The sequence below is a fragment of the Leptinotarsa decemlineata genome, unplaced genomic scaffold, assembly GCF_025532065.1.
Source record: "Leptinotarsa decemlineata unplaced genomic scaffold, Ldec_3_MD MMD2_P_RNA_scaffold_11, whole genome shotgun sequence".
In the NCBI taxonomy this organism is placed as follows: Eukaryota; Metazoa; Arthropoda; class Insecta; order Coleoptera; family Chrysomelidae; genus Leptinotarsa; species Leptinotarsa decemlineata.
This window is the reverse complement of record NW_027412525.1, coordinates 2092545-2107689: the sequence shown is the minus strand read 5'-3', so window position 1 is coordinate 2107689 and position 15145 is coordinate 2092545. Positions and strand designations below refer to the sequence as shown.

The 15145-nt window shown below is 32.7% G+C and overlaps 2 protein-coding genes across 2 annotated transcripts in view; one reads left to right on the top strand and one right to left on the bottom strand.

Moving 5' to 3' along the window:
* Nucleotides 1-15145, bottom strand: part of tfc (Brevican core protein triforce) — a 223880-nt gene that overhangs the window by 129496 nt on the left and 79239 nt on the right. The gene's annotated exons all lie outside the window — the stretch shown is intronic.
* On the top strand, nt 10429-14229 carry LOC111510516 (C-type lectin mosGCTL-7). Its single transcript, XM_023166438.2, has 4 exons — nt 10429-10598; nt 11325-11419; nt 12505-12613; nt 13077-14229. The coding sequence occupies exons 1-4, from the start codon at nt 10514-10516 to the stop codon at nt 13385-13387; spliced, it is 600 nt and encodes a 199-aa protein (XP_023022206.2). The 5' UTR covers nt 10429-10513; the 3' UTR covers nt 13388-14229.

The window sequence follows — 15145 nt, the reverse complement described above, 5'->3', positions numbered from 1 at the left end:
CAAGTAATCAATCTTAGTAATGAATCAGGAACCTGCGTGTATCTATAAATGTCAAGGACATTCTGAATGAAAAGATTTTCATGGCATACCGTGATCTTTTTCACAGTACTATTTCCTATGGAATTCTCTAATGGGGTGAATCTGATATTACCTTCTCAAATGATCTACCAGCTTTTAAATAGTAGAAACGGGATAGGGTACAAAAAAAATTAAGAATTGAAAATAAGAAACAAGTAAATTGATTTGCGAATCTTTTATTGATAAAAGTTATGGAAGAGCATTTAACAAAAAGAGAAGGTGAAAAAACCATGATATAAAGAGAAATAAATGATATAAAAGCGAAGAATTTTCTGAGAATGATATCCTCGTTATCTTATTCGACTGATGAATTATAATCTCTCTAGTATGCATACCATCGTTAACAGTTGTTCAAAAGTAGCTAAGGCAATGCTTTGAAATTCCAATACAGCACATTAAACTAATACAATAGAAAATTTGGGAAATTACTTTGCAGTTATAAATGAAGTGGGTAACGTAGATGCGATTTCAGTTTCGAATTGTTACTCCTGTTATGCCAATGCGTCCCATTCAGATCCAAATGAACGATAATAAGGAACAAGATCGCCTTGCTTGACAAATGAGGCTCACGATCCGCTCTTATGAAGCTTACAATAAGAGTGAGCCATCTGGGATTCCAAGAAGCGGAGAATCGCCAACCGCTTCTCTCAAATTTGTGGAGATCTTAAGGGCATTATCAGTTAGCCACGTGCAGATTCAGTTTTACTGGAAATATTGTCCAGAAGCAAACGGAGAATAAAGGCCTAGAATGGAGGGTGGCCTTTGAGGTGTCTAAGTTCTTCGACAATGTAGACTTCAATTAGAAAGTTTCGAGTAGATAATTGATTATCTCTCAAAGTATTCCTGAATCAATTTCCGACTCACAGCTACTTTCATATATTCTTTCAAATCCGGAAAATCGCGATATTTTTTCCGTATCTGGTCCAGAACAAAAAAAGGGAGAGGCGTTTTTTTAAGGACCTACTGTGACAATATGTGACTGAATTTCCGATTCAGCAAAGAGAGGAAGACTCGTTTTACTTTCTGGCATATACAGGGTCACACTACTTCATAATACGAAATGAAATGTTTTTCTTATATTGTAAATAAACTGTAAACTGAGTAATACTTCATAGACGTTCCCATTCCTCGTTATGAAATATAATAGAAAAAATGAAAAATAAAACTTCCTGTTTTTATGCCACTTGTATTTATAACTAACGTTACTGCAGTTTCGTCCTACAAAGACATTTTCAAACGAATAAAAGTGGTATAAAAAGATAGGATCTCCCACCATGTAGTAACGACTACATCCATCAATTTATTGAAATATACTGGAATTTACTAAAAATTTAACCATTTAGCAGCTTTTTGAGGTAGATATTTTTAAACCGTAATACTGCACATTTTGATAACGTTCTCAATGCAAAAAAGACAATAAGAGTAACAACAATTACAAAATTTAATCAAAGTTACCGTTCACTATTGAAAAACTAGATATATTGACCGTTACTGATCAATTCATTCACTAATGTTCACATTTCCAGTGGTGGTTGAGGATATACCAGATATAAACGCAAGTACCTATTGAATATTACAATTTGGTCCCAAACGAGGAGAAGAAACTGAACCTATTTGTATTTTCCAAAAGGAAATTTATTTTATATATACAAATGAAGGGTTTATATATTTCTTTGATAGATCACGATTCGATGACGGTTATGTGTTATAGTGAGTTTTTTCTTTTATCTTATTATAGTATGTTTTTTTTAATGTTTTATCACAAAGTTATTATGTATGCGTTGATATTTCTATATTTACCAGACTTTGTCGTGTATAATTACATTATTCACGGTTTTTATGTTTTGTAAACATATTTCTATTTTAAAATTCAAAGTAGCTTAACATTCGTTTCTGCAGGTTCACCGAATTTTATGTATGTATATTTTCAACGACTATACATAATTTTCAAATTATGGATATGTTATTGTGCTCAAACTTTTTCGACTCCAATATTAATTTATTGTATACATGGTATATTTCTCAGTAAATATTGAGATAATTGCATTTATTCAGTAAAAACCCCTCATCGAAAATTTATTACAGGTTAAATCCATATTATATCTAAAAATAAATAAACACATACAGTGGCAGTTTAGTCGAATCAACGAAGTATTTTTCTCGAAAGCCATCAGAATTATTCATATCATCTAAACAATATGTATGATATTTATATAAAAAATTCAGTTAGGCGAAGTTTTTTTGAGAAAACCCACCGTATAATAATTAGTAAAATAACAGTATGAGAAATGAGAATTGTTTGTTTTTACCACTTTCAATTGTAACTGCAGTTTCGTCCTATAAGGACATTTTCAAACTTATACGTTAAACAGTTCAATAAACAGTTGAAGAGAAATATCGTTTCTCATCTGCCAAAATTTTTTGACATTATTTGGTACCCTACTTTTGTGATCAGGCCAACCCTGTAGCACATGAAATTTCAATGTGTATAATAATTCGTCTTCTAAAATAGCTTTTTGCAACCTTTCCTCATTCTCTCTTGAAGTAGATAGAATAGAGAATACTTTGAAGTTATTTTCCAAGTACTCCGTCTCGGCTCAATGTATCTGATACATACATTTCTTTCCCTGGTACGTATTTCAAAGTGAATTGATATATGCTAAGTTCAAGCGTTAAACGCTGAATTCAAAGAGATAATTTATCCAAGGGCTTTTTTAATAACGCAAGTAATGGTCGATAGTTCAATGGATGGATCAAAATAGGACAAAGTGGTTGCAAAAGACACGAGACGTTTGAGTTCATCAAAGCACTTTTGTTCATTTCAGTTCAAATCCACACGATTCTATCACTTAGTAATTCTCTAAGTTGATTGGTCTCTTGAGAAAGATAAGGTAAGAATGTTGACAGGTATCTAATCATTTCAAGGAATTTTTGAAGTTTTTTCTTGTTTCTTGGATAGCTTTAGTTTCAGTAGGATCTACTGATATTCCTTGTTCACTAATGATGTGTCCTAGAAATTGAATTTTATTAACACAAAATTTCGAATTTTCCTTATTTAAAGTTAAGCTACTATCTTTGATTTTAGTGAGAACTGTTTTCAAATTCAACTTGTGTTCTCCCAAAGTTCTACCGAAAACTAAAATATCGTCTATGTACATGATTGTGCCACTAATACCATCTAAAATATCGTGAATATATTTTTGAAAAATCTCTGGAGGTGATGAATTGTCTTATGGTAACCTTAAGTACCGAAATCTACCATAGCATGTTGTAATGGTAGACAACAAAGAGCTTTAATAAGTTGAAGGCTCTTGAAGAAATGCTTGGGAAGAATCCAAGAGCGTGAAATATTTGGCTCCAGATAAATGGGAAAAAAAAATCCTGGGTCGGTATCTGGAATCTCTCACGTTTGATAAATTTATTTAATGTACGAGGGTCCATAGAGATACGTACATCACTATTTGGTTGTGATGTACAATTGGATGTACCTAAACAGTTGGTTCATTAACAGGTACACCATTTGATCTTGTTTATTTTTAATCTTCGATTTCAAGGCCATGGGGATTTAACTCGGTGCACTCACGCATGGAATCGCGTTGTCATCCAAAGTTATTCTATATTGATGATTAATTTTGCATATGCCAATAAAAACGGATTCATGTGATTTGAGTATATACTGTAATTAATTTTCCTCGATTACACTAATATCACGAACATTCTCATGTCCAGGTAATATTTTCAATAACTTTATCGCGTCAAGTTTCTAAATCGAGCATGGTTTATTGGAGATCAACACATAAAACAACATTTTTCTATGAACTGATTTGTAGTTGCAGTTCAAATATAAGGTAAATATTTGTTTTGAGGGCACCCGGCTATTTAAAAAAAATGTTTTGAGTGTACTTACGTATTTTGATGCGTAGATTACGAATCCGAAAGAAAAAAGCGGCGCTCTCCCTTATTTACAAAGTTACGGCCCTTCAAAGTTCAGAAAAGGGCAACTTTTCAGCCTTCTTTTTCACAAGATAAACTATTTAAAAACACAAGCATTTATTCACTAGGTCACCTTTACACCTTATTCCTCCTTCCTTGACGCTTTTCACTTCAACAGTCAACATTTTTCCAATAAAAATGTTAAAAAATGTACGGTGCTGCTTTTTGGTTATATATGTTTTTCAGGTTAATGGCATAGTTGGTACGACTGATGCCAATTCCAATTTACATTCAAAGAAAGTTCCCATTCTAGCACTTTTTTTTAAATTACAACAAATGTACTGAGCTTTTTTTTTCGGTATTTTGATTTTCCGTTTTTTGTTACATCTATACAGTAAAGTGTAATTTCAAAGTTCCATTCTAGCACTTTTTTTAAAATTACAACAAATGTACCTACAAATGTACCTACTGAGCATTTTTCTTCGATATTTTGATTTTCTGTTTTTTGTTAAATCTATACAGTAAAGTGTCATAATTCAATTTGCAGTCTTCATTGTAATTGGTACAACGCATTGTTGCTGCAAACACTCCTACTTGAACTAAGTGAAGAATTGAATTTTCTCTCACTTTCACTAAATCATTAACTTGGTTCAAATTCATTTTGTGTTTTTCTAATCACTAAAGTCAAAATGAGAATCAAAATCTACGAATTTGAAATAGTTGGCGGCGGCAAATACCAACCACTTTTTTCTGAATTGTCACTAGTAACTAACCTAGAAATAAAAGAATGTCACCAGAAGAAGCATTCGTTTTAAAATTTAGTTTTTTATAAGAAAAATGCTGATTGTTGAATTGAAAAGTGTCAATTAAAGAGGAATAAGGTGTATAGGTGACCTAGTGAATGAATGCTTGTGTTTTTAAATAGTTTATGTTGTGAAAAAGAAGGCTGAAAAGTTGCCTTTTTCTGAACTTTTAAGGGTCGTAACTTTGTAAATAAGGGAGAGCGCCGCTTTTTTCTTGCGGATTCGTAATTTATGCATCAACATACGAAAGTACACTTAAACATTTTTTCAAAAATCAAAATTGCCACAAATTCACAGGTCGATGCCAGTTGTCCAAGAGCAGTAATGAATTGATCAACCGATTCACCAGGAAAGTAATCCCTCTCGAGAAATGTTTAATGTTCAAAAACCAAATTTTTGATAGGGTTACAATACTTGTCGAATTTTCCGACAACGACGTTCAGTTTTTATCTTCTTCTGGTGCTTATTAAAATGTATTATAATGAATTTGTATTGCTACTACACCCAAAAAACTTAATAAAATGGCAATTATGACTTCATCTAGCGTGCTAGCTATATATATATATATATATATATATATATATATATATATATATATATATATATCGGGTGTCCCACATTTTATGTGACAGGCAATATCTGGTTTGTTGAAGGAGATACACAAAAATGTTTCATACAAAAGTTTTAGGAGTTCATGAGAGCTATATTTTGATATAATTTTTAAATATACAGGGTGTTTGCTGTAGGTGCTACAGACCAAAATTTCATTTTTTAAAATAGAACGCCCTGTATATCATTACATATTCAGATGCTACGTTAAATTGTGATATCATTTCATGTTTGGTTTTTGAAATTCGGTTACGGCGTTGTTGAGTTATTGCTTAAAATGTAAAGTCTTGAGAACGACTATTATTTTTAAAAATATCTCATACAATTATTCTCTCTGCATCAGATCACATGAAAATTAGTCGAAATTTTGGGTGTTCGAAGTAATAGTTTCAATTTTGAGTTGTGGAATTCAGTCAGGAATCATTTTGAATATGAAACTATTGCGAAATTGAAAGAGGTGTATTCGAAAACAAATCTTTAATTAATAACAATGTAAATAATATAACTTGATAAATCATTTCATAAGAATGGTAGGTACCTAGAAATAAGTCATAAAAATTGTTCAAAGTGATGCCCATTAGATATTATACAGGCTTCGAAACGTCGAATCACTTCTCTCGTACAAGTCGCTCTTATAATATCAGGCGTAATATCACTGCACGCTAGTGGAATTTTCATTTTCAGATCATCCACATTCAAAGGGGGAGTAGTGAAAACAATATCTTTTAAAGAACCCCATAGGAAAAAATCAAGCGGTGATAAATCTGGGGAACGAGCCGGCCACCGAATTGGACCCTTATTACCAATCCATCTATTTGGGTACGTTCTATCCAGATATTCAGTAACAACCTGTGAATTGTGAGGAGGAGCACCATCTTGTTGCCACCAAATTCCTTGTCGTTCTGCTATGGGAATATCTTCCATCAACTGGATCAAATCATTTTATAGAAAATGTAAATATCGCAATCCATTGAGATTTTCATTGAAAAGTATGATGCGGCCATTGAACAATCCACACCATACATTAATACCCCAAGTAGTTTGAAAATTACTTTCGCGGACCCAGTGGGGATTTTCTTGAGACCAATAGTGACTGTTACGTCGATTCACAACTCCATTATTGTGGAATCGCGATTCATCGCTCCACAAAATTTGACTGAATATGTTAGGACTTTCATGTAATATTACCTGAATACAAGCAATGAATTCAAGTCGTCGTTCAAAGTCCGTGGGTTTCAAACCTTGTACAAACTGAATTTTGAATGGGTGGTATTTATTTCCTTTCAGAATTCTCTGTACATTAGATTTACTCACACCGACTTCTTCTGCAAGAGTACGGATAGAAACATGTGGATGAATAATAATATAAGCCAACACATTGATCTCTAAATCTTCAGTTCTAACAGATCTCGTATGATGACGATGCTTTATAGTAGAAGGAAATGACCCAGTTCGCAATTTTTCTACAACTCTCGAAAAAGTCATTCGTGACGAAATGGGTCTGTCTGGAAAACGTTCTTGGTATAGACGTTGTGCTTGACGGCAGTTTTTCTGACATTCCCCAAAAATTAATAACATATCAATGCAATCACTTGGACTAAACGCGAAAGGCATACTGAAGTTTTCGCACAAAAAACACAGTTACTGTTTTGCAAAGAATCACTGAATCGAACTGACAAGTGGATACAATTCAACAACATTTGTTACTATGGCATCAACAAGCATAAGCTACTTGATGAAATTGTGCAATATAAAGCAATTCACCCTCAAGTTAGTCACATTCTCAAGAATTTCAATATTATATTCAACTGATATCGATATCGTATCGTAGAGGTGAGAAAAATGGTTTGTATTCAGTAGTAGTCTAGCTCAATTTAATAAAAGATATAGACTGGATTCGTGTACGAGTAAATAAGTTTTTTTGAAACTTTATATTTAAGGAAAAGTGCAATAACTCAACAACGCCGTAACCGAATTTCAAAAACCAAACATGAAATGATATCAGAATTTAACGTAGCATCTGAATATGTAATGATATACAGGGCGTTCTATTTTAAAAAAATGGAATTTTGGTCTGTAGCACCTACACCAAACACCCTGTATATTTAAAAATTATATCAAAATATAGCTCTCATGAACTCCTAAAACTTTTGTATGAAACATTTTTGTGTATCTCCTTCAACAAACCAGATATTGCCTGTCACATAAAATGTGGGACACCCGGTATATATATATATATATATATATATATATATATATATATATATATATATATATATATATATATATTTATATATATATATATATATATATATATATATATATATATATATATATATATAAATATATATCACGAGATCTATCAACTGAAACCACAAATGTGCGGTTGGCTCCTGTTGGTGGCTCCGTGCATTTGTATTTCTATCTTTTGGTAACCAAGTGTTGCCCATCCTTACACTTGGCTGCACCATACTGATGATGGGCCAAAAGCCCGAAACACGTGTCTATGGTTTGCCACTTTCATGAGTGCTATGTCCGATATCAACTTCTGTTTCTATATCAAGACACTCAATAACTTTCATATTTGTATAATTTCCTGGACCCGGATGTCACGCAGATAGCTATAGCTGCCTCCGTGGTGATTTTGATAGTTTCCTTGTGAACACGAGATCTATCAACTGAAACCACAAATGTGCGGTTGGCTCCTGTTGGTGGCTCCGTGCATTTGTATTTCTATCTTTTGGTAACCAAGTGTTGCCCATCCTTACACTTGGCTGCACCATACTGATGATGGGCCAAAAGCCCGAAACACGTGTCTATGGTTTGCCACTTTCATGAGTGCTATGTCCGATATCAACTTCTGTTTCTATATCAAGACACTCAATAACTTTCATATTTGTATAATTTCCTGGACCCGGATGTCACGCAGGTAGCTATAGCTGCCTCCGTGGTGATTTTGATAGTTTTCTTGTGAACACGAGATCTATCAACTGAAACCACAAATGTGCGGTTGGCTCCTGTTGGTGGCTCCGTGCATTTGTATTTCTATCTTTTGGTAACCAAGTGTTGCCCATCCTTACACTTGGCTGCACCATACTGATGATGGGCCAAAAGCCCGAAACACGTGTCTATGGTTTGCCACTTTCATGAGTGCTATGTCCGATATCAACTTCTGTTTCTATATCAAGACACTCAATAACTTTCATATTTGTATAATTTCCTGGACCCGGATGTCACGCAGGTAGCTATAGCTGCCTCCGTGGTGATTTTGATAGTTTTCTTGTGAACACGAGATCTATCAACTGAAACCACAAATGTGCGGTTGGCTCCTGTTGGTGGCTCCGTGCATTTGTATTTCTATCTTTTGGTAACCAAGTGTTGCCCATCCTTACACTTGACTGCACCATACTGATGATGGGCCAAAAGCCCGAAACACGTGTCTATGGTTTGCCACTTTCATGAGTGCTATGTCCGATATCAACTTCTGTTTCTATATCAAGACACTCAATAACTTTCATATTTGTATAATTTCCTGGACCCGGATGTCACGCAGGTAGCTATAGCTGCCTCCGTGGTGATTTTGATAGTTTTCTTGTGAACACGAGATCTATCAACTGAAACCACAAATGTGCGGTTGGCTCCTGTTGGTGGCTCCGTGCATTTGTATTTCTATCTTTTGGTAACCAAGTGTTGCCCATCCTTACACTTGGCTGCACCATACTGATGATGGGCCAAAAGCCCGAAACACGTGTCTATGGTTTGCCACTTTCATGAGTGCTATGTCCGATATCAACTTCTGTTTCTATATCAAGACACTCAATAACTTTCATATTTGTATATATATATATATATATATATATATATATATATATATATATATATATATATATATATATATATATTGATTGATGCAACTAATTTTCCTTTATTTTGAGTATTTCAATATTAAATTCTACAAAAAGGATTTGAAGCTTTATATCTTCTATTAATTATCTCCGAGCGCTTTCGACAGTTGGTAGTATTGTCATCATCTGGCACTCCTCAAACTCTTTGAGGAGTGCCAGATACGAGATACGTTTCTCTGAAAAAATTACAGTCTGAAAATTCCGTATGGTTCCAATTTAAAAGGAGAAATAACTGTGGGAGAAAAATTTGAAGCTGAACAAATTTGATGTGAAAAGGTACCGATAGACAGTTTTGCAGAAGAGTATGTCTCGTTAAAAGATGGTGAAATCATTTCACACTCCAGTAGATTAGTTCAGTTCTCCGTTATATTCAGAGACGGCTTATTGAGAGTTGGAGGTAGAACAGATTTTTCGACAGAACTAGACGAGGAAACAAAATATCCTATAATTCAAGACAGCAAACACAAATATACCCATATTTTGATTGGACATTTCCATGAGAAATATGGACACGAGGAAGAGAAGTGGTAATCAACGAACTGCGACAAATTGACTGGATTCTGCAAATTAGACAGACAGTCAACAAAACATGAATTGTAATTTCTGTAGAAAACGATAAGCTAAGCATAAAGTGTTTGAAATGGGTCAGCATCCGGAATATCGACTGAAAAGACCTCCAAGGCCATTCTATTCTGTGTTAATGGACTATTTTGGACCTTTTTTAGTACGTATTGGTACGACAACAGAAACAGAAACAAAAATTGCTGAATTTGGTGACAAAATTTCCTACAAATTATTTCATTTTTTTTTTGTTATAATAGTTACATTACATAATAGTTACATTACAATTATTTAACGTTGTTTCGCCGTTGATGTGGGAGGAAGACGGTTGAATACACTTGTACTCTAAATGAGCCATTACCTACCTGGTGTAAAACACGTAATGATTACTTTGAAATGAAGGGAATACAAAAACAACTTTATTGTTGGCGCCACAATTATTGCGTAAATATTTGATGTACTCACTGTTAGTACTGTAAATCATGATATGTTAAATGAAAATTCTCATCAACAAGTTTTCCGGTGCTGAGGTTATCTCAATGATATAAAATATAAAATCATTTGCCCCTGGTTGTTTGTTGTCTGCACATTGAGTTCTTGAATATTTTAATATCAAATTCGATAATGTTGTTGACATATGTACTTGGCGGTTTAATCATTCATTGTATTTATTGTGCAGTTCCCACGAAGCAGTATATGGCAGTTGCAGGTATTTTACTTTCCATGAAAAAAAAGTTCCACTTCACTGGAAATATTTCATAAAAACTGTAATTATCACGTTCATTCATAGCCGGATCATTTGTTTTCTGTCATATGAAATATTTTTCTTGTCATATCATTTATGGAATTCATTGTTCAAAGCACATTTTTGGGAAATTTTCATACAATCATCATCACCATCAAAATGGTTTTTTAATGATTCGAATATTTTCTGCCTTTTAGATAAATCATATATTTCATATATCGTTCTGATATTCTCCAATATTGATCTTCATCTTTCATTTTCGTGATTCTCAATTATTTTTTTCAATAAATATAATTATCTAACTTGTTCGATTAATGACCTATCAATTTTGTAAACTAATTGATACAGTTTATTGTATGATTTTCACTATAAAGGGTTTTACAAAAACTACGACACGTGTTTCGCTATACAATAGCTTTCTCAAGCATGGATTTTCATCAAGTATCGGCCAGTTCTATTCAATAATTCATTTTGTAGAAATTCATATTGAATATAAGATATAGAAAATAACTTTTTCCTGATTTCTACTGATTTTTTGTTATTTTTTACGACCGGTTTCGGTTTGTTAGACCGAAGTTCACTTGAAAATGATTTAACAAATGAAGAAAATCAGTAGAATTCAGACAAAAGTTGTTTTTTTATTCTATACATAACTACGTAACTTTTCGTCTAACATTCCTATGTTTGTAGATCCTGTTAGTCATGAAGTAGTCATTGGTACCTTGCCAAGTTTTAAGCTACATCAATTTGGAAACAAGCTGTATTATTTTGGAGCTATTTATAAAGTAGGTATCTCCAGATTTAAGTAAAATCTGTACGGAATATTTCAATCTCCATTGGAATTCGATTTTTCCAAAACCTATCAATAAATGAGAACGAACAATAAATTTTTCTTTGAAATTAAAAAAAAACTATAAATGGAAATTTTTGTACTATTTCAAAACATCACAACGGTAAGAAAATAAAATCAAATGTTTGTAATGGTACGTAAATTTGTGGAAAGAATTATAACTGAAAAGACGAAAAATGTGGTGCCCATAGTAGATGATAAATAATAAATTTTCACACATACGAAATCAGAAAATAGCAAACAATATCTACTAGAATTCCTTGTTTTTTTAGTATGAAGTATGTAGTCTAGAAGAGCGCACTGAACGAATTTAGGTTAAACAGAAAGAACATCATGGTAATATATTATGTGTTAACTATCAAACGACCTCTCCACATAAGAGGATGTTCTCAACTGATTTCCCAAAATAACATTTTCTCTTTTCAGAGAGTTTTTGATTTTCAACCTTTTTTTTTATTCAAATTTGGTGTACCTACGGCAACCTAATTACTGATTTTTTGTTACTCCATCTGTTTTCATAAGGCAGATTTCCAAATTAGTTAATTTTTTGAGGTTGTGGAGTGTTGAATATTCATCAACCACTCAGTGATCGTTCACAAAATAACTTCACTTTACTGATGAAAAATTTCAATTCACCGCAAATAATGGACATTTCTGGATAATAAAGAAACCTGATCGCGATCAATAGAAATTTCACAGTGCAGGTCACTTGAAATGACCTGCACATCATTAGTTCTCAGTGAATGTCTTCAAGAACAGACTTAACAACAATTGTATAACTGGTTTTTTGACAATTATTACTTGAATAATCTATTCTCACCTTGTCACCTTGTTACAAAAAATAGTACTTGTTTGTGTAGTAGAAGATAAGCATAAAGCCAAAAGCTACATTTTCTATTGATAATTCCGTCATCAAAAAACTAGATCAAATTTCCATAGTTATCAGTATGGTTGGGTAATGTAAATTATTCAAGTAAGGTTCGGAAAGCATTCTGTTTTAGTAAAAAAATATATTTTCAGGGAGATTACAACCAAGCCATGCAATTCTGTAATTTTCATGATATGCATATGGTCAGTATTGAGACTAAGGAAGAAAATGATTTCCTATGGACAAGCCTCAAATCTTTTCGTAAGTTTTCGTTTCATACCATGTAAATACATACACATTCTCGAAATGTGTTTTGCCTACCATTTCATGATGATCCACTACTAGAAATGCACTTTTCTGAATGAGAAAATGCTTTAGAAGAACAAATTGTAATTACGGCATATTTGAAATGGTATCACCAACAACTCCTATAGTTTAGCCTTTGAAATGAGTCTGATCTTGTGTGCCAAAGAATAGGTGAAGAAGAAATGTATTTTCAATAGGTTAATTTCACGTTAGAGGTTCCGAATTCAACTCATTCAGTACAAATGATGAATCATGGTTTTTCACCTGTGGCCTAGAAACTAAGCGGAAATCAATGCACTGGAAGTCATTTTTGGACAAGCTTACTGTCAGTTTTGATGTTTTATATTCATGCATCTTCACGTTGATATCAAAAATTGTATCCAAGATGAAGCATTACAACCAGCCATTCATTTTTCAGTTGCATGGGGAGAATTTAGGTTCTGGACTTCAGGAACCACTACCAAAGAACATCTCTGGTTCTGGATGTCAACCGGCAAACCCGTAACTTGGGCAAACTGGTTTCCCAACCAGCCTGACAACACTGTTAATGAAAATTGTATAGAGGCCGTTTATCTGAATACGAATGGAGCTCTATTGTGGAACGACGACGTTTGTTCGAAATCGAACTTTGTTATTTGTGAAACAACTATACCAAAAAGTATTTTAAAAATGGTACCTGGGACTTCAACAAATTTTTGTAATATAACATTCATAAGCCTGGCGACATGAGCTATCAGATAATTAACAGTTTTCTTGTTTGAAATTCTCCATAATAGGGGTATATTTATATATATTAATAGATTTTTAATTGACGACTGAAGGAAGTATATGGAAGGTAGGAATTAACGGGACTTTCAGTCAGACACGTTTAAAAAATATACTTACTCTATTTTACAAATCGCCAAGCTTTTGTATCTGAATAAAGACTTCGTCAGAACACTAAACTGAAATACAATTGAAAAGAATTTAAGAAAATACTTACAACTGATCTGAATTTCACAATTGAAAATTAATTATTAATGAATTTTTTTTTCCAAAATTGGAGCATTGATCTTAATAGTGTCATAATTTTCAGATATTTGATATTAGTAATGTCGTGTTCAAAGATTACTGTAATGACAAGTTATTGGAAATATTAAAACACAGTTTAAAGATTCTACACCTGATTTGAACAAATCAAACATTGTTTACAATATACCACGTAATAATTGTGATTTAAATTATATTGGAACAACTTCCAGAAATTGTCCTAATTGTTTTTTACTTGATAAAATACACAGTTATTGATTATCCAGAGGTAGACTTATTTATTGACTTACTGAAAATGATAATGATGAAAGATTTATCTGAATATAGTACCCTATAGAAGAGAGGGCAACAAAATTTATATTATTTATGGTTGATGTGCAGGATTATGTTATGAATTTATTCTAGTGAAATATCCAAAGTATTTGTATTTTGAAGTTTGTGTAAGTTCTTATACATATCAAGATATTACTGAGGTGATCAATATCTGATCTTTTGTTAAGACAATTTTCTGGCTGTAATATAAATGACCGTTCCACGAACAATCTTTTAGAATCCTTTTTTCCAATTGTTAATGACTTTGTTGGATTAACGTCCATTATATGACCTTCTTTCAATACATGATTACTGAGAGCACATCTCTCAGGATGTGATCTACTATCACTTTTGTGCGAACTGATTCTATCTTTGAGTAATCTTGATGTTTGACCAATATATTCACTTCCACAGTTTATACATGGAATTGAATAGACTAATTTTCAATGAAAAGTTGTAGGAGTTTTATCTATAAGTTTTGAAAACCATTCATTGATAATTAATATGGTTCTGAGAACTATTTTAACGTTTAGATTTCTGAAAATTCTGTATAACTTAGGTGTTATATCATTGATATGGGTTGAGAGAGAGAACAAGATATGAACTGGAGGTGGATAAGTCACATTTTGCATTATTGTTAGACTATAGGTACAAGAGTCTTATCCAACTGATTATTATTATTAGATATTATTGATAAATTGAACGTCAGTAGGAGACGTACTGAATAAAATCTTCAAAAGAGTTATTGATAGATAATTGGAGTGTTTTTAATGAAGTGAAGGATCGGAAATCTGAAGAATGCGGTTTATAATTTGTTTGACCAAATGAATTTTCATTGAATGCTTATGGTATAACCAACATTTGAGGAACCTACCAAAACTAAAGTACCAGAACTGAAGTACTACCTCTAGCTTTTGCAAGAGGAATCATAGGGTAGTAGTTAGCCCTTAGGTATGTATATACAAAAGAAGTAAAGAGTCGAGAAGTAGTGACAGATATTTCTTTCTAAAATGGACTTTTGGTATAATTTGTTTTTGTGGAGTTAATATTTATGATAAGCCATTTAGTTTCCTGAGTTAATTAGGACTGTATAGTAAAATTCTTCGAATATTAATGGTGGTTTGATATATTTCTCATTAATAACTG